Source organism: Geospiza fortis, unplaced genomic scaffold (genome assembly GCF_000277835.1).
Source record: "Geospiza fortis unplaced genomic scaffold, GeoFor_1.0 scaffold289, whole genome shotgun sequence".
In the NCBI taxonomy this organism is placed as follows: Eukaryota; Metazoa; Chordata; class Aves; order Passeriformes; family Thraupidae; genus Geospiza; species Geospiza fortis.
In genome coordinates this window covers 470,844-495,093 of record NW_005054478.1, presented here as the reverse complement: position 1 = coordinate 495,093, position 24,250 = coordinate 470,844, and the positions used below count along the sequence as shown (strand labels likewise).

At 40.9% G+C, this 24,250-nt stretch overlaps 1 protein-coding gene across 7 annotated transcripts in view; it reads left to right on the top strand.

Moving 5' to 3' along the window:
* ZMYM4 (zinc finger MYM-type containing 4) overlaps nucleotides 1-24,244 on the top strand; it is a 24,903-nt gene extending 659 nt beyond the window's left edge. Inside the window, exons 1-27 of one of the 7 annotated variants that reach the window (XM_031063019.1) lie at nucleotides 20-311; nucleotides 1,850-1,917; nucleotides 2,484-2,654; nucleotides 5,349-5,427; nucleotides 6,146-6,398; nucleotides 6,974-7,148; nucleotides 7,260-7,472; nucleotides 9,447-9,597; nucleotides 10,252-10,367; nucleotides 10,487-10,756; nucleotides 11,234-11,384; nucleotides 11,646-11,818; nucleotides 11,915-12,065; nucleotides 13,101-13,241; nucleotides 13,536-13,573; nucleotides 14,746-14,890; nucleotides 15,057-15,181; nucleotides 15,515-15,686; nucleotides 16,269-16,322; nucleotides 16,439-16,618; nucleotides 17,170-17,264; nucleotides 17,396-17,567; nucleotides 17,775-17,926; nucleotides 19,196-19,307; nucleotides 20,376-20,624; nucleotides 21,510-21,639; nucleotides 23,201-24,244. In XM_031063019.1, coding sequence (XP_030918879.1) covers nucleotides 272-311; nucleotides 1,850-1,917; nucleotides 2,484-2,654; nucleotides 5,349-5,427; nucleotides 6,146-6,398; nucleotides 6,974-7,148; nucleotides 7,260-7,472; nucleotides 9,447-9,597; nucleotides 10,252-10,367; nucleotides 10,487-10,756; nucleotides 11,234-11,384; nucleotides 11,646-11,818; nucleotides 11,915-12,065; nucleotides 13,101-13,241; nucleotides 13,536-13,573; nucleotides 14,746-14,890; nucleotides 15,057-15,181; nucleotides 15,515-15,686; nucleotides 16,269-16,322; nucleotides 16,439-16,618; nucleotides 17,170-17,264; nucleotides 17,396-17,567; nucleotides 17,775-17,926; nucleotides 19,196-19,307; nucleotides 20,376-20,624; nucleotides 21,510-21,639; nucleotides 23,201-23,408 — 3,984 coding nt within the window. In that variant the 5' untranslated portion in view covers nucleotides 20-271 and the 3' untranslated portion in view covers nucleotides 23,409-24,244. Of the gene's footprint in view, nucleotides 1-19; nucleotides 312-1,849; nucleotides 1,918-2,483; nucleotides 2,655-5,348; nucleotides 5,428-6,145; nucleotides 6,399-6,973; nucleotides 7,149-7,259; nucleotides 7,473-9,446; nucleotides 9,598-10,251; nucleotides 10,368-10,486; nucleotides 10,757-11,233; nucleotides 11,385-11,645; nucleotides 11,819-11,914; nucleotides 12,066-13,100; nucleotides 13,242-13,535; nucleotides 13,574-14,745; nucleotides 14,891-15,056; nucleotides 15,182-15,514; nucleotides 15,687-16,268; nucleotides 16,323-16,438; nucleotides 16,619-17,169; nucleotides 17,265-17,395; nucleotides 17,568-17,774; nucleotides 17,927-19,195; nucleotides 19,308-20,375; nucleotides 20,625-21,509; nucleotides 21,640-23,200 lie in introns of those variants that run through there. The other 6 variants (XM_031063022.1, XM_031063021.1, XM_031063025.1 and 3 more) reach the window with 6 other exon arrangements.
* Nucleotides 24,245-24,250: the final 6 nt, after the last annotated feature.

Genomic DNA, 24,250 nt, shown 5'->3' with positions numbered 1-24,250 from the left:
TCTTTCTTCAGAAATTCATGATGAAGATCATCTGGAAGAGAGCAAGAGAGTTCCAGATCATGAACTGGACAGTGAAAAAGAAATTCAGGTTCAGAATGCAATCCAGAAGGATCTCATTTCCCCCTTTGAGCAGGGCCCCGTATTTAAATCACTTCGAAAAGATTTTAGCAGAACACGAGATAATGGCAAAGAGACTTTTTCAGCAAAGGACAAGAAGAGAGAAGGACATTTTCAAGAACGTGGAAAACGGTTGGAAAAAATCCCTAAAGATATGGATTCTAGATTGAAAAGCAGTTTTCTTGACAAAGCAGGTAACTGTTGCCATCATAGACCTGGCTGCCCAGCAAAGAGGAAGAAAGAATTAGAGAGAAATCAGCAGTAGGGCTAATTATTAAAAACACCACCTTGTTGAAGAGAACACGCAGAGCTGTGTGTAGGGGTGCATTTTATGAAGAATCCTGAAATCCAATGAACTCTGTCTTAGGAGGAGGATTTGCAAAGGGCTTGGCAGTGTCAGGGAGGTCTCATCCTCCGCGGCTTGTTATAGAGCCTCAACATAACCTTTGTTGTTGTGGTTTCCTAAACCAAGCTGGGTGACAATTCAAGCTTCCTTTTGGTTTTTCTCACTGTTTTTTATAGACCATGGAGCTTCTTAAAAGAAAAGGTGATGAAGTTTAGGTTAAGTTGATAGCCAGTAAAGATTTTTTGAGCAAAGCACCAATTCTTCACTAATCTCTAGGCATTTAAAGCAGTGTGGATTTGATAGTATCAGGGAAAGGTTTGCTAGAAAGGAGTTAGTGTCTGCAGGAACTAAGCCAGAACATAGCTTGAAATCTGCTTTTCCTGGGAGACTGCTCCCCTTCTTCCTCAAATACTTGTGTCTTGGACTTCATCCAGCCAACATGGAAAGAAGCAAAGATGCCTAAAATCCTTTTCTCATTTGACAGTCTCCATAATCTTGCTGCCCACACAGTTATTTTTGTCTTCCCAAGCTCTGAAAGTTACAGCAGAGCAGTGAATGAAGGAGTTAAGAATAACCAAGCAGGAACACATGGTTTAATCTTATTCAGCAGAGGGAGGGTGAGCCAGCACGTGAGGGACTCCTGGCTGCTTGTACACATTCACAGCTCTTAGTTCTGAGATTTAAACTTTAAATGTTCAGCAACAGCATCTTCAAATCAGTGCTTCCAGGTGGCACCAATGATAAAGAAGCAATAAAGATATCTTTTAAAATAAAGTTACAGATGTATCTCTACTTGTAACTTCAGTTTGAAGTCAAGGGAAGAATGTTTCTGTACATAAGATGTATTTCAGAAAGTTGTAAGCACCTACAGTTAAAAGATCAGGTAAAGTAGTCAGTAGTTGAAACCAGAATGATAAATGCTCATGGTAGCATCCAGTATCTAGGCAAATCCAAAGGTTTTAAGTGATATATTCTAAAAAAGCAGAAGATGCTGTTTCCTAAGAAGAGGGGAAAAGGCAAAAGAACAGAACAGCAAAGAAAAAGCTGGAAGATGTTGCTCTGAAAAGTATTTTCTGTTTTAAATGTCAAAACGGGGGAGTTCAGAACCTGCTGAGGTGTGGAAAATTCTGAATGAAGAATTTGCATCGGAAGTTTGCAACTATTTTGCTGGAATGGGAAAATAATGATTCAGTAGAATAATTAAAAAAGAGTCAATTCTCTTTAGGGATTACCACCTTACCTACAGGGAGGAGAAAGGGAGTAGTTTAATAGTGGTGAGGTGCTGTCAGACACTGGGGTTGGGGAGCAGGATGAGACTCTGATAGTTTTAAAGGAAATGCATTGGAACCTGTATTCATTTCTATTTAATGTATATGTTTTCCTCAGTTCATAATCAAGTAGAAGAAACATTACGGACGCAGTTAGCGCCACAAACTCCAGAAACTAACTTCAGGGTAAGCTATAGATCTTTCAACCACTTTTGCAAGTGCAGCAATATGCTGGAATAATTCAAAATACGTATTTTGTATTTGAGTGTAAATTTGAGTGTTAAGGAAACTGATCTTCTGACTCTTAGACATCTTTGCTACTTAAACAGTACATATAATTTTGTAAAATTTTCCTGAGCCTCTCTTTGGATTGAGGAATCTTTTGGTAGCTGCTTTCCTGTTCAGCATAGTTGGAGTGACCGGTGAGCCGAACCTACAGCTGGATGCATCCACCTGACCTGCTGCTTTTTTTCCACATGAGCCAGGGAACAGCTGTATCCACAGGAGACACTCCCAAACAACCAACTTACAGAGCTGGGTGTTTTCTGCTTTGGCCAGAGGAGTGGAAAGCATTGGGGGTGGGATGAGAGAGGGGGCTGCAGGGAGGTTGAGGCAGCAGCTGCTGCCCAGCATTTCTCCCACCTTGGCAGGACCCAAATCTCTTGGTCTGCAACACAAACTCCCCTTGGCAGCAGCCCAACTCCTCATGGCAGATGCAGGAGGGTGAATTCTTTTTCATATTATTGTTTCAGGAGTCTAGCTACCTATTTTCTAGTAAGGAATCTATTGGACAAGAGCTGGGGAATTCCTTTGCACCAAATATTAGAATTAAGAAGGAGCCTTTGGATGACGAATATGCTAAAGCTATGGCCCCACAGCAGGGACTATTAGACAAAATTAAAGATGAGCCTGGTAATTCTGAGGTAAGTTTCCCATTGCATTTCTCATTTTGGTCTGACAGCTGACCGCTTAAGCTGAACAAAAATTCAGCCATTTATTTGGTTTGTTGACCGAAATTTAACTTGAAGAACATAGTTTAGAAGGATTTTTCTCTCTTACACTACTATAAAAAAATTACCCATCCCCCTCAACTTTTTGATGTCTTGTTACCTTGTCTCTGAAAATGTTTTTCTTTTCCGTTAGAAACAAAGCCAAATGCTCTAAAACTTCTGTAACTAAATCTGTAGCAACATAGACACTTTATCTAACTAGGAAATAAACTGTAAATCACATTTTGTTAAATAACTTATGAGAGCTCACAATTAGAGATATGAATTAAAGCAGCTATTGCTGCTGCTTCCTTCTTAAAAGCTGCCTTTGCAAGCACAGTGGTTTGTTCTTGTTTTAAATTAGCACTTAAAGGACTTAGCAAAATATTTAAATACTTACACATCAGTGAAGTCAATTTAAGTATGTGTTTAAGTGACTTTCTCATTCAAGACTGACACTTTTTGTGATGATACAGGTAAAACTCAGTAATTGCAATCTGGAGAAGGTCTGACCTGTGGATTGAGCAGTGCTGGGGCCAGGGTTGCTGAGCTCCAGCCAATCTCTGTGCCTCTGGTTTGCTGTGTGACACCAGGGAACGAGCTGTGCTGCAACTCCTGGCTCCTCACTGCTCATATCTGGGTTACATGTCAGATTTTATATGTTAAAGGTGTGCAAAACTTCCCAAAATGGTGCATCCCTTTGCACCAACATGTGAGTGTTGGTGTTCCTGTGCAGGTGTTAGTTTTTAGCATCAGTCTTTGTCCTTCTGCTGAATCTCCTCTGCTCTCTGGGCCTGTCTTCCCAGCACTTTTTCTTCTTTTCCCATAATACTCTCAATTTAATAAGTAAAATATTTGCAACTTCAGATTTTACTGTCCTTCTGATTTGTTCAGTCTCTGTGGGATTGTTTGGGTTTATTTTTCCATGAACCTGTAGAATGTCAAACCACGTGTAGATTAGTTAAATCTGTCTCTTCTTTTGTCCTCCCAAGATGGCATCTGCTGTGTGGATTTGTGTGGAATGCAAGGCGAGATGTCTGTGGTTATCAAAGATCATATTAATAAGTAAAAATGAAGACTTGAAGAATTTAAATGTCAAATATCGTATGGTTCAAAAAATTCCTTCCTGGAGTAAAATCCTGTGATTATCAACTCTGCCTGATACTGGAAAAGTAGGAGAACTGAGTTCATTTTGTTTTGCTTTAGATTGGAATTACTATGGGGGGGGACTTTATGGATTTTTTTTTTAATATTTCCTGAAAGATAAGAGCATTTCTTGCTGGAACCAATAGTTGGAGCTGAAGGTTTTTGGCTTTCAGCACTCACTGTTAAGCTGCTGTGAAACTGCTTGATCATGCACAGTTGATGTCAGGATTTGCCTCCATTTCTTTTCCTATTCTTGACTAATGATACAATTACAGTTAAAATGCTTAAAAACTGTATGTCTGCAAATGATTAATTTTTAAATAATAATAATAATAAAAATGGTGCTTTAGAATCTCATCACAGCATGCCCATACCCAGCTCTGAGCTTCTCAACCTGAGATTTGATTGTTTCAGTCTGACGGTTCACATGGTCAAGGAATACCACTGCCTGTCTCCTGGGAGACATGTTGAGAAATAATTTGCTTGTCTAGTATAGAAACTTCCAGTTTTCCCACAGGAGTGAGGGGAGTGCTCAGTTTGAGCACGTGCTCATTGGAGGTTGTTGTGGGATTTTGGGAGCTGGCAGAAGCTGGGGGAGCATCTCACTGCCACTGGGAAGGGAGAGCTTCCTTTTGCTTAGTGATTCTGAATTGGTTTCCCTGGCAGCCAGGCAGCAACTGTGAATTTAGCTCAGTCATAACATGACATCATGCCTCACTACTCCCAAACGACTGGAAGTAGGCTAAATCTTATCATCTCTGTAGTTCCAAGAGATTATGTTATTCAGCCTGTTAAGATTTACATGTGGAGTGTTCCAAGCTGCTTTCTGGCTCAGATTTCTGGGGAGAGCAGGGGCAGGAAGCGTGCTGGCAGTGTGAATAGCTGCTGGGGACTCAGCCAGTCATTTATAGCATGTCAGCTATTCCAGCAGCAGCTGTCCAGGGATTTTCTCATCCTGTACCAAATGTGAGGTGATTCCCCTCATGCTGGAGCTGGAACTGTGATGGTCCAGCCTTGTTCTGCTGCAAAGCTTCACCTTAGGCTGCTCCAAGTTCCTAACTCCTGGTTAAAACAGAACTCTCCCCTACAAGGTACCAGCTCTATTTCATTGCTATCCTCCTTTATGTGAAGATCAAACTTTTTTCCCAGAACAGGGGCAAAAGCACTTCCAGCTGAGAAGTTGGAAGGGAAAGCAGAGATTTCCTTAAGCTTTGGTTGAATTCTGAGGTGTCTTGGAGTGCAGCTGGAGAGGGGGATGCACCAGGCAGCCCCATCTGTCCATTTGTGCCCCCTCAGGTGTGGTTTGCTGTGGAGCTCTGAGCAGGAGCTGTGTGTGGTGCTCACTTGTCACCCAGCCTTTGGAGCAGGCTTAGGACACCCACTCTTCCCTGAGGTTCAATGCAGCATTGTGAAAGAATGGAATCATGTAACCTGTTATTACATGTGTGTATTTGTTCTCCTTTTCCTTTCCCTTTGTTTTAGGAGTACGGCCAACAGCCAAAATCTCAGGAAGGGGAGCTGAAAATCAGTGCTGTATTTTCAGTCAGTGGCAATCCTCTTGGTAAGGAATAGGCAAGACTAATTTCATGTAAATCTGTAAAATGTGTCACCTTTGCAAATAGTCTTGCAGGTCACTCTACATTTCGTTCGCTGTGTCTGATCCCAGTAGGAATGAAGAACTAGTTTGGTTTAGAGAGAATGAAATTGAGATTATAAAATAATTGTGGTTTTGAGGCATAGGAAAATTGAATGTAAAATGTATAGGAGAACTGAATGTGTTAAACAGTCTTAAGCTGAAGGAGGGCTGGTTTATATTAGATCTTAGAAAACAATTGTTCCCCTGTGAAAGTAGAGAGACCCTGGCATAGGTTGCCCAGAGCAGCTGTGGCTGCCCCTGGATCCCTGGAAGTGTCCAAGGCCAGGTTGGACATTGGGGCTTGGAGCAACTTGGGATAGTGGAAGATGTCCCTGCTCCTGCCAGGGGGTGGAATGGGATGATCTTTAAAGTCCTTTCCCATCTAGACTATTCTATGATTCCATGAAAGGGATGTTAAAAGTGCGTTCTCTATCTTCAGAGTAATTATAAAAATCTGCTATGCAGAAAACCAGCACAGGGCATGTATTTGTGGAGAGTTCATCTGCTGTTTGATTCTCCTCTAGACCCTGACAACCCAAATAAAGCCATGAGCCTTGTGCCTGCCCCTGCACGCCAGTGAGTTCTTTGTAATGGATCTGTAACACTTACTCTGTGTTTTCTCTCTGTGGTTTTTTTTTTTCAGTTCCACAGCTGTCATCAGGTTTCCAGCCTGCTGTGGCATCCTCTGGCATGAGTAAAATGCTACCCTCAGTTCCAAGCACAGCTGTTCGGGTTTCCTGTTCTGGCTGTAAAAAAATCCTGCAGAAGGGGCAAACTGCCTACCAGAGGAAAGGCTCAACCCAGCTCTTCTGCTCCACACTGTGCCTCACTGGATACACCATTCCAGCTTCTCGCCCACCAGCTTCTACCAAGAAAACCTGCTCAAGCTGCTCAAAGTAGGACAGTGCTTTCATTTGTTCTACTAATAATTGATATTCAAGTAGATAATGAAAGGCTTCAGTTCTGTTCTTTTGCCCCTCGCTGTGTTGGTAGTGCTGCTCCTCTTATGCTTCCCTTCAAAAATTGGTGGCTGATGCTGTTCTTTGTTAATTGGTCTGTCTGCTTGCAGTTCCATTTCCTTAATTGGGTTTTACACACACATAGATTTAAAAGCCTCTGTGGTGCAGAATGCATCTTCTCTTTTTTTATTTAAATGAGCCAAATATGAAAAACTGTGTTTCAAAAGGTCCAGCATCTGCCTGCCATTTCAAAATGTCATTGCACTCTCAAAATTACTAACAAGAGTACATTTTCAAAAAGTATTTTATGCATTATTTCTTCTAAAGAAAACCAGATTTATGAATCCCTAAAATGAAGTAAAACATGGGTGAATTAATGTATTCAAGGTTTCAATTAAATGGATCCATCCTCTCCTGGAGAATGTTTAGTCTCCAGAATAAGCAAGAATAGCAAGTTGACATGAAAACCACATTAATCCTTTATCTCTGTGTTTGTTTTTGTTTTTCCACAGAGAAATTCTAAATCCAAAGGATGTAATCACTGCCCAGTTTGACAACACAGACTTCAGTAAGGATTTCTGCAGCCAGTCTTGTCTGTCCACATATGAACTGAAAAGGAAACCCATCGTCACTATCCACACCAACAGCATTTCCAGCAAGTGCAGCATGTGCCAGAAGAATGCAGTGGTAATTTCCATTTTCCTTCTTTAAGTTTCTTTAGCTCAGCACAACTTTTGCTGTCTCAGAGATGACCACAGAAATTCTTCCTGTCCTTGCTGTATATTCCTTTTCTTGCAGATCAGGCACGAGGTGAATTACCAGAACGTGGTGCACAAGCTCTGCAGCGACGCCTGTTTCTCCCAGTTCCGCTCGGCCAACAACCTGACCATGAACTGCTGTGAATATTGTGGGGGATACTGCTACAGTGGCTCTGGCCAGTGTCACGTCCTGCAGATAGAGGGACAGTCCAAAAAATTCTGCAGTTCCATATGTGTGACAGGTTACAAGCAGGTACATGTGATGGGGAAAGGGGGGAATGGATTCCCACTGCCAGAGGGCAGGCTTAGATGGACATTGGGAAGAAATTTCAGGCTTAGATGGACTTTGAGAAGAAATTCTTCTCTATGAGGGTGGGGAGGTCCTGGCACAGGCTGCCCTGAGAAACTGTGGCTGCTCCATCCCTGGAAGTGTCCAAGGCCAGGTTGGACAGGGCTTGGAGCAACCTGGGATAGTGAAAAGTGTCCCTGGCCATGGCAGGGAGTGGAACAGGATGAGCTTTAAGGTCCCTTCCAACCCAAAACATTCTGGGATTCCATGATTCTGTATTTGGACAAAATACTAAAAATAGAATCCATCTAATCTTTTACTACATTTTAGGTGTTTTAAGAAACTCCCAATTTACTGGTTGATTATTTCAGTTACTGTATTGGTTTAAGGTAACTGCTTTTGTCATTTCAAGAAAAACAGAATCATTAAGGTTGGAAAAGCCCTCCAAGATCATCAAGTCCATCGTTCAACAAAATACCCAATGCCCACTAAACCATATCACAAAGTGTCACAGGTCAAAGTGGGTTTTGAACACTTCCAGGGATGATATTTTGCTGCTTAATCTTTGCCCAAATGTGTTGCTCTGTTTTGTTCTCACCACTGGACCAGCTACCAAACAACTCCAGTGTGGGAGAAGACACTATGGGACTCCCTAGCAGCAACCTCCTGTTGCTGTTTTTAGCCTTGAGATGCTCCTTAAAGAGTATTCTTTATTAAATTGTAGCCTTTGAATTAAGTGGAAAGGAAAAGTAATAATTAGTTGATAATTATGATTTTAACTTTTAAACTTATCATATTTATTTTTTATTATTGAAGACCTGAGCATTTAAGAGAACCTTAATTTATTATAATAGCTCACTTATTTTTGAATTATTTATTCTAATGCAATTACTTTAGGAAAAATTGCCCTCTGATAAAATAATGGAACTTCATTTTATGACTTGACTGCTGTGCCATTATCCAGGCCACTTAGGTCAAGAAAGGCCTAATGAATTGAAAAAAAAAATTATGGTAAATGTATTTCATCCAGAAAATTGCCTTCAGAATTAGTTGTCCTCTGAAACAAATCTGGACATAAAATTAAATAAGCTGGAAACATTTTCCTGCTGCTTTTTTATCACACATCAAAACCCCATATGTGATAATTCTCTTGAAAATACAGTATGTTCAAAGCTTATAAGGTTAAGTCAAATCTATTTTTAATTGATTTTTAAACAGTATTCAGCTCAATTGTCAGGTACATTCTGATAGTTTCTGGAGGTTTGTGGGTGTTTTAAAATCCCTAAAAGCTTGTATTCTGTTCTGTCCTGTGAAGAGCTGGAATAGCTGGTGATAGAACAAAGTGCATTTTTAAGGCTGTCATATTAAAATAATCTGGTGCATTAATTCTCAAAGTTTTTTCCAAACTTAAAGACCTTAAAAAAATCTTAAACACAGAAAATGTGTCTATGAAAATCAGGCTTTTTCCTGTGTCTCTCTTCAAAAGAAGTTTGTAGACCACACACTGAAAGCTGTGATTATTACTAGGTTAAGGATCTCTTTCCCATTTTGCTATCAAACATCATCAGGGGACCTGCTTCTCCCTGTTCCTTGTTTCCTCATCTCTTCAGTGGGAATATTGTTTATCTCCACAGCTGATAGATTAAAAACCATAAGCAAAATGTCAATCCCCTCAGCAAGATGTTGGAAGTTGTCTGATACAAGGTGCTGATCTGTGCTAGTACCCAGACAGCCTGGTACTGGTTAAAGTGGCCTGGGAAGGTGTTCAAACCACAGCTCAGATCAATGAATCTGCACCATAAATAACACAGCTATGAAACAAGCTCTGTTTCAAGCACACCAGCACATTTTATAAATATTTTATATATTAGTGACCATTTCCAGCTTAATAAAAAATGCCAAGTTTCAAATGAATAAGCGATTTCCCTGTTTCCACAGAAGTCAGCTAAAATTACACCCTGCACACTGTGTAAATCTCTGAGATCTTCAGCTGAGATGGTGGAGGGCACAAATAACTTGGGGAAGACGGAACTGTTTTGTTCTGTTAACTGTTTGTCAGCATACAGAGTAAAAATGGTCACTTCTTCAGGTAAGCTTATCCTTTTACTCCTATGGAAACTTAATTTCCTGTGGCTTATGTCCCAACTTTATTTGTCTTGAAAGTTAAGGCTGATATTCTTTTTTAGGGAGGGTGGAAAGTGGTTTTTTAAATGCTGAGATGGGAATGAAAGGACATTCTATTGTAGATAAATGTAGCAGTGACAGTACAGCTATTTCAGTTTTGGTTTTAGGGAACTCCACATGATAACCAATCTTAAATCTATTTTATTTTTGGTCTTGCAAGTGCAGCTGATGGGTTTTCCAGCTAGAGAAACCTCTTGTGTGGACATGTGCCATCCCACTGCTGGGTCTCTCCTGGCCCTTGTTCCCTGGGGTGATCAGCTTTATTACCTCTGCCCAATGTTGCATGGAGCTAGGCAAACATTTTCAGCTATTTTTCATGTGGAAATAGAAAAATGCTTACTGACATCCTAGGGATACTGGGAGATTAATTAAATTTCTGGCAAGCAACAGGCACAGCAGCTGCAGTGTCTGCTTCTGAATCTGTGGAAACATCATCGTGGGCTTCTGTCTGTGCCTTGGCTCATCACTCAGACTCTGTTTTTGTATGCACGGTGCAAAATTAGCTGCAATACAACTTGATGTTGCATAAATCACTTTTTCTTCTCTGTTTCACCCTCAGGTGTTCAAGTTCAGTGCAACAGCTGTAAAACCTCAGCAAACCCTCAGTATCACTTGGCTATGTCAGATGGGAGCATACGAAATTTTTGCAGCTACAATTGTGTAGTAGCTTTTCAGGTGTGACATCTAGGATTTCTTTTTAGCTGAATTAACAGAATGCTAAATTGATGGTGGAAATACCCAGGTGTAAGATGTAACCCTGTAAAGTAAAGCCTATTTATTTTGCTTTCCCACAGAATCTGTTCAACAAACCTACAGGACTGAACTCCTCGGTGGTGCCCCTGTCTCAGGGCCAGGTCATTGTGAGCATCTCCTCGGGGACAGTCTCAGCCACTGGCACCACCTCAACTGTGTCCCCCAGCTCCACGAGCAGCCCAGCTGCAGCAGGGCTCCAGAGGTTGGCTGCCCAGTGCCAGCAGGTCACCTTTACCCGTTCTGTTGTGAAAATCAAGTGTCAGCACTGTAACAGATCATTTGCCACCAAACCAGAACTGCTTGACTACAAGGTAATAAAGATCAGGGCTTTCAAAGCTCTTTTTTCACAACAGAAACTCAAAAAATTGTAGTTTATGTGCATTGGTCTGTCAGTACTGCTTTGTTGCTTGCACAGAACTGCTATGAAGGGTTTTGAAACTGATTTGGTTTAACCAATGTCAAATTAATACTGATACTATCTCTATGGTCTTAAAACCAGAAAAAAAAGGACTCCAAAAAAAACCCCAAACCAAACAATTGCCTGTCTAAATAAACACATCCCTGTGTCTTGTACCTTTTAATCCAAGGACAAAGACCATTGGTGAGGGCTTTCTGCAAGAAATTTTGCTTTATTATAAAGCTAAATGGGGAGAATCATCTGCCAGTGCTCTGTTGCTGATTTCTAAGGGTATAAATACTCTTCTGCGTTTCTATTAACAATTTAAATGTATTATCTGGGATGTGACTCATTCAAACACTGAAACCAAAACATTCTGGCTGTGTTGCAGGGTAAAATGTTCCAGTTCTGTGGGAAGACCTGCTGTGATGAATATAAGAAGAAGGGCAATATGATGGCTTTGTGTGAATACTGCAGGTTTGAGAAAATTATCAAGGAGACAGTGAGAGTCTCAGGCGTAGATAAAACATTCTGTAGTGAAGGTAAGAAAGGGCAAAACCCTGCCTCAGAGAAATCAAGTCACACGTGTTTTGCCTAAAAATTATCAGTAATACTAAAAGAAATCTAATATTTTTAAGTTAGGAATCTGTTTTTTAGGTTTAGGAACACAGAATTCTGTTCACACTGTACATTTTAATGGTATGTTTCAATGAATTATTACAGACATCACTTAGTACAGGAATTAGGGGTGCTGAGGGATTATCATATTGGTATTAAAGAATATTTTTGCTGTTTTCTTTTAGTTTGTAAACTGCTCTATAAGCACGACTTGTCCAAGCGCTGGGGAAACCACTGTAAAATGTGCAGTTACTGTTTACAAACCTCCCCCAAACTGGTCCAGAATCGCTTTGGGGGGAAAACAGAGGAATTTTGCTCAGAGGAGTGCATGTCTAAATTCACTGTTTTGTTTTACCAGGTAAGCTATATTCTCACATCCTCTAGGTTTTCATACCTATACCCCTTGTTGGTGTTTCCAAATGTGTTCAATTTCTCCCTCACTCTGTTTTCCTAGATGGCAAAGTGTGATGGTTGTAAGAGACAAGGTAAACTCAATGAGTCCATAAAATGGCAAGGGGAGATGAAGCATTTTTGCAATCTGCTTTGTATTCTGTTGTTCTGTAAACAGCAAGGTGCTCCTGACCCTCCACTCCCAAACAACACAGGTAAAGCAGCCTGGGGATGGTGTTGCCTTTTGATGTGTGGGGTTGTGAGATGGATAGTTATCTGCAAATTCACTTCAGTGAACTCTTTAAGATCTGTCTTCTCCTGGGGAGCTTTTCTGTTGCTGTTGAGTGGGCTCTGGTTTAGATCACTCTTACTTGAGACCATTTCAAACTTCTGTAGGTGTGAAATGCAATTGCTTTGTGTACCAAACAAATTTTAAAGATGAAGCAAAAGCACTTGCTTTCAGTCACTTTCATGAAACAAAAACCTGTTTCATTGGGGTAAAATCTACTGATATTTAATGCAGACATGCTAAATATCTAGCTTGTCTTCATAACACCTAGAAGATATGGTAGAATGTTAATATTCTTTTAACAATCAAGTGGTGAAATTAGTGGACTTACTGGTTTTATATACAGACTCCTATATATGTACTTAAACCAGCCACTTCTGTGCACTCCACAGGCATATGAAGACTTCCCATTTCTGTGTCATTGAGTGTTTATTCTTGGGAATTATCAATCCCAAGGTGTACAAGTGCTGTAGCTGTTTCCTTGAGCAGGTGGAATGGGAATGAGGGTAGGAATGAAGCCCACAGGAACAGGAACTACCAGTTTCTGTAGAGACACAAAGAGATGAAAAGCCCTCAAAGACAGGAAGAGAAAGGGAAACAAAAGGAATATCACTGATCCTAAAGAGGGGCATAATTTCCCATTGAGTGGCTGCAAGAGTAGGATACCCAAAACCAATAAAATATGAACTGGCAGTTTTTAGGCCATGGTGCACATTGTTTCAATTCGGTGCAATCTGCTGTTTTCGTTGGTGGGAGCTCTTTTCCCTTCTTGCTTGATTTGCTTGTGGAACTAGCTCCTGTTTAAACTGAAATGCTGCAACTTGCCACCTACATCCCCTTCTCACACAGCAGCCTCTTTCATCTGGAGACAGATCTGTAGGGTTTGTGTTGTTTCAGAAATGCTTTTTTTCTCAATTATCTTACCTGCTTATTCTCATTTTCTTCTGTCCACTGTGTCCAGCAAACCTTTCCATGGCACCAGCCTCCTCCTCAGGCCCTCCTTCTTTAAGAAAGGACTCAACCCCTGTCATAGCAAACGTGGTGTCCCTTGCAAGCACCCCAGCTGCCCAGCCTACTGTTAACTCCAACAATGTTTTACAGGGTAAGGCAGCTGAATACCATGCCTGTACTTTTACATCTCTATTCCTGAACATTTATATTTGCTCAGGGATTTTACTGAGAACAACGGCCACTTCTTCATTATGCTTCACATCACTGCAGATGATTGCTTTTGTCCTTCCTTTATCTAGGGATAAATAATGACTTAAATTTATGTACATACATCAGGGAATGAGTTTTAATTGGAATTCTTTTTTTTTTTGACCTTGGCAGAATATGGATTATTGTTCTTGATGATAAGTAGACATGTTATTTTATGGGTTTTTTTCCTTCACAGGTGCAGTCCCTACTGTGACAGCAAAAACAATAGGAGATGTAAGTTTTACAAGAGACTTTTTTCAGTTTTCAGACTGTATCAATAACAAGTAAAGTATCCAAGAATTTGGCACTATCATTTCATAACTAATTTTTGATGAGGATTTAAAATTCATCCAGCTTGCAGATGCTTTTTTGAAAATGGATATAACTTAGATGTTACAAAAGTCTTGTGTCCACTGACAGATTGGATATTTTAAGGCAGATTGTAGCTCTTGAGGTGTCTGTGGTTCCCAAGTAATTTGTGTGTGGTTTCTGCACTTGAGGCTGCCTTTTGTGCCCAGAAGTGGGATTGGATAGCAAAAGGACCAGCCTGGGCTGCTGGGACTGGCATGACCAAGCTCCTGCAGCTTCATTTTCCTTCCCCACTCCCTGGCAGTGTGGTAACAGAGCTGTGGGGAACCACTGTCACCACTTATCTAGGGATAACTCAGAGACTTCATCTTCCTGAGCTCTTTGGGGTGTGTGGTGCAACATCTAGCAGCTCTCCTAAAATACAGAGCTGCTTTTATGTAGCTTTAGGTTCTGGAAGACTGACAGCTTTGCTTTTAGCTGGAGTGTCACTTATCAATTAGAGTATGAGTTTTCCCTCTTGAGATAGATCCTGTTATTTGAATGCATGACTGAAAATTACAGTTAGCAGGACATTAGTACAAGCATGAACAGTCAGTCTGTGTGTATCAGGAAATGATACTGCTGCTGCCAGCATTGCTGTTCCTTTTTTACATTTATTTGTTTTCAGTGGTTTCACATTAGTTTGCTCAGTTTTATCGGTGTCTGTATCAGCCAGACTTTAGTCATCAAAAGTATCTTAACATAATTCCTCTTTATATCTCTGCCATCAGTAAAATTCCAAGGTCAAAAGTTTATAGCAGTTATTTGATGACAAAAACCAAATATTCCTGCAGATTTGTTCACTGCACTGTTAACAAAATAAGCTTTATTAGCAAAATTAGCTTTAAACAACATTATTGTTGAATCAAATTAAATTAAGATGGAGACCAGAAAGCACCAAATAAGCAAGCTTATTTTGCAGTAGTATTTAAATGATCATTTTTATCAGCAAATACAGTTTTAAATTGTTTAGCTTCCCCTAATATAGAACAAACTCTAGTCTTATGTTTTCTTTCAAACCAATACTGACTCGACCCCCATTTGTGTTTTCCAAACAGGCAAGTACCCAGACAGATGCCCTAAAGCTCCCATCATCAAAACCACCCAGGCTTCTGAAAAACAAAGCTTTATTGTGTAAGCCAATCACCCAGACTAAAGCCACCTCCTGCAAACCTCACACACAAAACAAAGAATGCCAGACAGGTGGGTGTGTGATCTCCTACCCCTGTTGGAATTGTCTGTACTGCAGTTGAGAGAGTAATACATGATTTATGTAACAGAGAGTATTTTTGAATGTATAATTAAACCTTAACTAGTTTTCAGGTTGTTGTCCATCAATTTTTGGTCTGTTCTGTTTTTGTTATAACAGAAGGAGAAGAAGCACCTGCTCAACCCCAGATCATTGTGGTACCTGTTCCTGTACCAGTGTTTGTGCCAGTGCCCCTCCACCTCTACACCCAGTACACACCAGTTCCCCTGGGGATGCCAGTACCTGTAAGTTATGCTGCAGTTCACTACAGAAGGCAGTGGTTTGCAGGCTTGTTTTGCATCCAGCACACCCAGCACTGTGTCACTGGGTGCTGTGTCTGCTCCTGCAAGTATTTGGAGTCCATTTCCTTCCTTATTACATCATATTTGGTTAAACATTATCACACAAAACTACCAAATTGTAGGGAGGGTACAGAGCTGTCCAGTCTGGAGTTATTTTTAACTTCATTTTAGTAGTTCTAAAATATATATAAGTTAAATGGGAGGGACATCCTGAGGTGTATTTGCTGTTTCCCTTCACCCCTAAGTATGTTCTGATATTTTCCACATGTTCCATAGGTACCAGTTCCCATGCTCATCCCAACCACCCCGGATAATGCTGATAAGATCATTGAAAACATTCAGGAAAACAAGGAGAAGATTTCCATTAATCCATTTGAAGCTGATCTCCTTCAGATGGCAGAAATGATTGCAGAAGATGCAGAGAGAGACAAAACACACTCTCATGGTGGTAGGTGGTGGTTTTAAAAAGGATATGAAATGCAATGAGGTGAAGGACCTCTCACCACAGAATTTCCCTTTCCCTGATTCTACAGGCTGATTTGACTTGTGGTGACAGGGACAGGTTACCACAGGTAGAAACGTCCAGATCAGTACATCATGTGTTAGAAGGAAGAATCAAAATCAAGAAGACAGAGCAGCTGCCTTAAAAGAAAATTTTCCTATCAGGCTTTGTATGGACGGTGAGGCAGGTCAGAGTTTGTTGGAGAGCGACCAATCCATGTAATGAAAGTGAAACAAGCTGGAAAGAGATAAACAAAATATCCTACCGGTCTACAGATGACTCAAATAACAAACAGAGAGGGATGGAAGCCTTTGGAAAAGCAAACCTAAGTTAGTTGTGATTTCTGTTTCTCCTGCAATAGCATGACCAAGGTAGAAAGCTGCTAGGAGAGCTCCAGTGGAGGAGAAGGCACAGCATGTGTGTTCATATTATGACCTAATTACATAGATTTTGCTGTTCAAAGTATTTTATATTAGTTGTGCAAACTGTCAGCCATGTGTAGATACAGATTTCCTTCTTTTTCCAAAGGATCTCAAACATCCGAACATGAGCTCTTCCTGGACCCCAAGATATTTGAGAAAGGTCAGTCAGATTTCTTTATTTTACAAATGGATTTTGATCCTGCTGCATCTTTTCTTGCAAACTCCTGGTTCTGCCTTTCCTGTAGCACATGGTCCCTGTGGTCCCTCTCGTTGCAGACCAGGGCAGCACGTACAGTGGAGATCTGGAATCAGAAGCAGTGTCCACTCCTCACAGCTGGGAGGAGGAGTTGAATCACTACACCTTACGATCCAATGCCCTGCCAGAGCCTGATCCAGAGCTCAAGCAGTTCTCCAAAGGTGATGTGGAACAGGATCTGGAGGCAGATTTCCCATCAGGTCAGTGTCATGTGAAGAAAAACTCATTGTTTTATAAAAGCACACACAATTTTCTGTATTAACATTGTCCCAGCAGCCTGCTTGTGCATTTTCATGTAGTGACAGTGGATGTTTAAAGCTGCAATGGTTGATCACATCTACAAAATATTACTATTTTTAGAATATTACTGCTGTCTTTAAAGACAGCACTCTGCAGAATCCCTGACAGGAGTAGCAGGAAGTTCTTGCTTACCTCCTTTGAATTCATCATTTCTGAATATAATCCATGGGTATAATCCATGTGGAGTGGTTGCTAAGATATTTGCCTGAATAAATACACCCACTGTTTGGGGGTTTTTTTTGTCCTGCTGAGAATTTACCATCTTTATACACAGATACGTGTATAAAGCAAACGCACGGATTGCTAAATTAGTCAAATGTCAGGATTACTTGAATATACAGGTGTGATTGTCAGCTGTAAGGTGTTCCATAGTATCTCAGTGACAGTGACACTTCTACCTGGGCTGCTTAATCATGTGATTAAACTCTTCATGGTGTTGATTTGACTCCAGACTCATTTGACCCTCTCAGTAAAGGACCGGGTTTGCATTCACGTTCACGGGCGAGACGGAGACACAGGGACGGCTTCCCCCAGCCAAAAAGAAGGGTAAGGAATTACTTCTGCAGCACAAATCCCTTCCATTTTGAAATAACCACATCATGTGCCCTAATCTAACCATCCATGGATGAGGAGCTGATGAAATGCTGCTTTTTCTGGGTGTCTTTGTTTTCCTGTAGGGACGGAAGAAGTCTGTGGTTGCTGTGGAGCCCCGGAGTCTGATGCAGGGCTCCTACCCTGGCTGCTCTGTTTCTGGGATGACCCTAAAATACATGTATGGGGTAAATGCCTGGAAAAACTGGGTCCAATGGAAAAATGCACAGGAGGAACAAGGGGACCTGAAGTTTTCAGGTAAATTTGTCTCTGAGTGGAAACAGAAATATTTAGTTGAAGAGCACTTGGCTTGATTCATTGTGCAGGTGAAAATTAGGATTAGATACCACAGAGTTTTGCATGTATGAGACAGGAAATTAGGAGTTCTGCCTACATGAAATAATAAGGAAAGTGGGAAGATTTAATGTGCTGAATTGATTTTTCTGATCATTTCTTTGACCCCAGTTCATCCTGTGAAGCTCAAGGAGGACATTCTCTCATGCACATTTGCTGAGCTGAGTTTTGGTTTGTGCCAGTTTATTCAAGAGGTGCGGAGACCAAACGGAGAAAAATACGACCCTGACAGCATCTTATACTTGTGCCTTGGAATTCAGCAGGTAACTCTGGGATTGGGGCACTGCTGAGAACATACAGAACTGCTCTGGTCACTTATGGGACATCCACAGTCCCACAGAGCAGCTTGGGCTTTATAGAGGAGGCAAGAATTTCATTGTTTGCTTTAGTCTCACATATGACCCATTTTTCTGGACTTTCTTATGGTCACAGTGACCAAGTTCTTCTGTCCTTTTATAGGGGTGTGATGTTAGGGCTCAGTGTTTCTACCTAGACAAAAGTACTTGGATTTGCAACTTTTTGGATCATTTTTCATGTTTAGGAAAGATTTGTTCCTCAGAAATCCTTGGTTTAAGATGGAATGGTTTAGATCTAAAATAATTGCACAGAGCTCTTCCAGTATATAACTTTATGTGGAAGGGGTTGCCCAGGAAGGATTCTCAGTGACAAGACAGATACCTGTTGTGCTGGCAATATTTACAGAGAAAATACACTGGGAATAACTGCATTGTACTTAGTAAATACTAAGAATAATGTAAAGTCCTTATTATCAGCCTTGCAACAGTAGCAGTACAAATTTAGAATAATGCTAATTTGTGTTTAAAACTCCATGTTCAGTACATTTCTGTTTCCTTCAGAAGAGCCTGCTTGGTCCTGTTCTGAAACAGTCATTTTGAGATAAAGAGTCAAAAGCTATTTTGACATAAAACCTATTTAATTAGACATGGAATTATCTTATTTTTTTTTCCTTACTATGCTTGGACAAAGTGTAGAAAGAGTTAAAATTCAAAGGGCCATTGATAAGTTCTCAGAGTATCAGCGATTTTTGTGTCACAGTTTTGACTTATTTATTGATACAAACTCCTTTTAGAAAACTTTTTTAAACTGTTCCTTGAAAAGTTTAAGGAATTTTTCTTCCTTGGTGCTGCAAGTTGAGCAATTTCAGCAGCCTGTGTCTCTTATCAGGAGGTATTAACATGCAATGTTCATTTCAACAGAAAAATTCTTAATAACTGTTCTGGTTTTTATAGGCAGACTCTTTCAAAAATATTTAGAGGAAGATGATTTTGCAGAAAACAGCTCTAGAGCTTGAAATATTAACCACAGGTCTTGCTGAGATCTCTCCTTTCATACTGGAGGGGTCCCAGTCCCTGCAGGAAATTTGATTTACTGTTTTACTGGAGATTTCACCAAAGTGTTTGGCCCCATAAGCCCCTGGGACATAAGAAAGGAAAAGAATTTGATGTGCTGTATCTTCTCTACAATGTTATATAATCATAAACTGTTTTTCTTCCTGTTTTTTTCTCTTGTAGTACCTGTTTGAGAATGGTAGAATAGATAACATTTTCACCGAGCCCTATTCCAGGTTTATGATTGAACTTACAAAACTTTTGAAAATCTGGGAACCTACAATTCTTCCAAATGGTAGGACAATTCTTTTGTTTTATGTAGCTGCATGACAAAGCTGTATCATAAATTAATATTTTCTCAGGGCCAGGAAGAGAATGTGATCTGAGGCTCTCACATTAGTCTCCCCTCTCTACACCATGGATTTTATGTCTGTTTCTACCAGTTATGATTACACTTAAATGTATCTTTGACTCTGATCAATCCTTTGAAAGAAAGGATTCCCATTCTGGCACTCAGCACATTAGTTTTCTTCTTCCCTCAAGTTTTAGCTCTTTTTTTAAATACAAGTAGCCAGAATTTAATTCTGTATTTGAGATGAGGTACTGCAAAATCTGTGTATAGTTGCACTGGTATTTCCCTATCAGTGCTGGAAAAACTCCTGCAGAGTTTGGGGATCCCATTAGCAAATCATTGGAACCTTGTCTCAACTCCAAATTAAGACTTCCCAAATTCTGCAGATACTTTTATTTGGTTTTCAAGCCTGATTATGTGGTTTATAAAACTGAACACCAGCCCTATGAGCACACAAAATCTTTAGAGTATCAGTGAAATTTGAGTAAGGTTGGCAACTCCACAACTGCCTTTTCATTTAGAAAAATGAACTTTTTATTTCATACAGAAATAATCCAATTACCTATAGTTTGCTGTGCACGGTGACATTTTTTACAACAAATTTCTTCTAAGCCCCCACATGTCCCTTTCCTGATTTAGGATAATCACAATGGGCTATTTATACATAAAATGGGACATTTTAAACTCATACTTCACATTGTAGGAATTACATGTTGCAGTTGGCTAACTGTGGTTTAATACAGTGAAATTAGAACTTAGTGAGAACCTGCTGGTGTCTGCAGTTGCTTTTTATCCTTCTCTTCAGGTATTGGAAGATCATGCTGTTCCACAGCTTGGTTCTCCATGCTCCCTCTTATGTTTGTGCATGCAATATTCTGGTTTTATTGGATTACACTTGCTGATGATAGGTGTGAATTTGACTTGATACGTGGTTCATTAATAGAGGTTAGCTGAAAAAGGATTTATATGCATAAATAACTATTTTCTTTTTTCTTTACCCATTCTTTGTAGGTTATATGTTCTCAAGAATTGAAGAGGAACACTTGTGGGAATGTAAGCAGCTGGGTGCATATTCCCCCATCGTTTTGTTGAACACTCTTCTGTTCTTCAACACCAAATATTTCCAACTAAAGAATGTCAGTGAGCACCTGAAACTGTCCTTTGCCCATGTTATGAGGCGCACCCGAACTCTGAAGTATAATACTAAGATGACATATTTACGTTTTTTCCCACCCTTTCAAAAACAAGAGGTAGAATCAGGTGAGTGCTCTCTGATCATTGGTGTTTGGGCAGTCACATTTGTGTGGTCTGAATTACAGAATCAGAGAATTCTATGATTTTGTATTGTCTGCTTCTCTTTTAAAAATGTCTGGGGAGAAATATGTTCTGCAGTAAGCAGAGCTAAGCATATGCTGCTATCCTGAATACATTTGCAGTATTTTTCACCTCTTTAAAGAGAAATTCTCAAAGAGCCAAGACACCCAGGAAAAACTTACAAAAGTGTCACAGATTTGGCTGCAAATTTGTTTAATAGTCTTTCATAACATCCTCAGCTTGCATAAAGCTCTATTAATACTGCAAGAGTTAAAGGCCTTTTCTGAAGTCCTTTTCTCAGCACTTCACAATCTTGAATTTTGCAGGTCCAGACCTTTCTTGTGCCATTTTAATTCCCATATTTATCCTGGGTCTGTGTGGGAAACAGACCAGGCAGCCCCAGTGGAGGACAACAATATGGGGCTTGCCTTTAGAGGCAAAGACACACAGATTTTTGTTCTCAATTAATTTTAGCACTTGGGAAGGGGAAGCCTTTGATCCTTTTGGCTTCTTCAGTTCATAGCTCTAGTGCATTACATGAATTTGACTTTAATAAGTAAAATTGTATCCTCCATGTTTTCCTGCTAGTTCTTGTGGGTTTTCTAGATGAGGAATGGGCTGTGGACCTGGCCTGTAGGATGTGCAGTCCTTGCCCACCCAGCAGATCACACAGGTGACCGTGGTTGGATGGTGACACGTGACAGAACCAGTTCAAGGAGTGGATTTGGGTGATGCAGAGTCACCACTGGGTGCTGGGCTGAGACACCAGGCCTTGTTTCTGAAGGTGCTGCTTTTCACTGAACTTCTGTGATGCCATTTTTGTGTATCCAGATAAATTATCAGTAGGCAAGAGGAAACGCAGTGAAGATGAGGAGGTTCCCACAGCAGTGGAAATGGCTGAAAACACAGATAATCCCCTCCGGTGCCCAGTCCGACTTTATGAATTCTACTTATCAAAATGGTGAGTGACAGAACTTGAGTTTTGGTCTGTGTGTGGATTAGAACAGGCATTTGGGCAAAAGCCCACTCAGACCTTCTGTGCCTGTGCTTTCCCAATCTCTCAGTGGGAATACAACAGGAATTCCAACAGCAGCACTGCTCTGAGACCCCCAAACAGCTTTTTATTTTGTTTGTTACTCGTGTTGAGTCAAGAACAGAGTTACAGAGAGAAGTATATTCTTTAAATAAATAAATTCTTTGATATAAATGTGAGACATTACTACAGTGCTCATGGCATTCTCATCTCCTTTAATTCCCATACACCATCCTTGTTGTGAGGAGATTATAACTAATACCCAAGGAACTTCATGTTCCCTCTGAAAGAGTATAGGAGAAGAGTGAATTAGGTAAAACTCCTGATAAATTTTGCCTGCTGAGATGTGAGATTAACTTGTGTTTAGGAGTTAGGAAGGAGACTATAGCAAGGACAGAGATATAGATCATTTTTCTCTCCTGTTTATATAGAAACTTCAGTTAGATCCTTGAGCATGTGGAAGGTGATGTTCTTCTCTCTTCAAAGGAAATACACATGTAAAATGAAACAGTATCTCATTAGTGTCAGCTGAAACTCAGATAAATCACCCTCAGAAATGTACCTACTGAGCTTACTACAAATATCCCATTCCTGAGGCAGAGGCAGGCATGCAGCTGTCCAGATTCTTCCTTTCCCTCTTCTTACTTACCTTGTCTTCACTGGCACATTATTAGAAGCTTTTAGTTGTTCTTGGGCTGGGGAAGCATTTTCCTGCTCCCCATCATATTTCATAGCTGAGCCTGTGCAGTGGTGCAGGCAGCAGTACAAATTCCCTTTGCTGTTTTGGTGTTTTATCCCAAAACCAGGCAGGAGGGATTTAGAACCCTACCAGAGCCTGGAAGCTGCCTTGGAGTCAGTCAGGCTTTCAGGCGGATGGGCTCAGCATTGCAGCATGGCCAGGCAAGCTGGGATTTGGTTTTACTCACTCTTAAACACCTCCTTAGAATGATTTAGGTTCAAAAAGTCCTTAAGCTCATCAAATTCAGCTGTTCCCCCAGCACTGCCAAGGGCACTACAACCCATGTCCCCGAGTGCCACATCCACATGGCTGTTAAATCCCTCCAGGGACAGGGACTCCACCACTGCGCTGGGCAGCTGGGCCAGGGCTGGACAACCCTTTCAGTGAAGAAATTTTCACTGATATCCAGTCTAAGCCTTAAGGCCATTTCCACTTGTCCACATTATGCAACAATTCTGGAATCCCAGAACCAGTTTCACTCAGAGATTGCATGTGAAATGCATTTATCACTCTTACCATTAATTAGCTGACGCTGAAGAACCACTGCTGTAAAGAAGTTACTTTGATTTTCTTTGTTTCTTTATAAGCAACTAATGCTGAGTGATCTGGAAACAACTTAACTGTTCCCACTTAAGAAGGGGGAGACCGAGCTGCCATGCCAATGTAACTTTGATTTCTTTGCTGACTCTCTGTTAAACTGTTGGTAAGATTGTAAATGCATCCTAAACCTTGTTTCCTTTGCCTTGGCAGTTCTGAAAGTGTGAAGCAGAGGAGTGATGTGTTCTACCTGCAGCCCGAGCGCTCCTGTGTTCCCAACAGCCCCATATGGTATTCCACATTGCCAATAGACCCAGGAACCTTGGACATCATGTTAACAAGGATTCTTATGGTGAGGGAGGTACACGAAGAACTTGCCAAAGTCAAATCAGAGGACTCTGATATTGAGTTATCAGACTAACTGCAGTGGGGTATTTTCCTTTGACTACACATCAGAAGCACCAAAATGTGAATACGTCCAGCCTTTGGAAAATGTGTATCAAATAAGCCAAGATAACGTCACCTACAGGCAGATTTTGTACCACAGTGGATGTACAAACTGGAACTGGAAGGAAGCAAAGGAAGCAAGCTGTGTAAGCTGCAAATCCCAACGTCCTGCAGCACCGATCAATCCTCAGAACAAATCCAAGTGGAACTCACCCATTGGATTGGTGCATAAATCCTTCATCTGTTTAGGATTTTTAAAAGTTGTGAGATATTTTTAAGGAAAATGGTTGTGTAAAATCTACCCTCACACTGGTGGGCATGGAGAGCTAGATTGCGGCTCAGGTGACTTCCCAGCCTGCTGGCTGGCAGCCCTTGCTGCCGAGGAACACGTGGAGATCCTTGAGCTCTTCCAGAGGATACGAGAGAAAGGGGTGAGGTTTAGACAAACAGACACCTTCCGTTATAAATACACCTACACCTACACTTTTATAATTTTTTTTTTTTGAAAACTGGGATCAAATGTTAGGAAGGCAGGAGCCGCTGGCCATCCCAAGGGACAACTCTGGCTGCTCTTAACTGGTCACACAAGGCCGGACTCCAGCTCCCGCTCCGGGCTCACACCAGCTCTAGCTGTGTTGGAAGAGGTGCTGCAGGTCAAACTTCTGAGTGACCTTTGGGGAATGTCCAGGAGGGGATGTCCTGGGCTCTGTGCAGAATTCCTTTCCCAGCCCAGTAGCTCTGCAGTCTGTCCATATAACCCAGTGAATACTGTGGTGCGTGGAAAGTTTATTTCCCTTAAGGCAGCTTTCCTTTCTC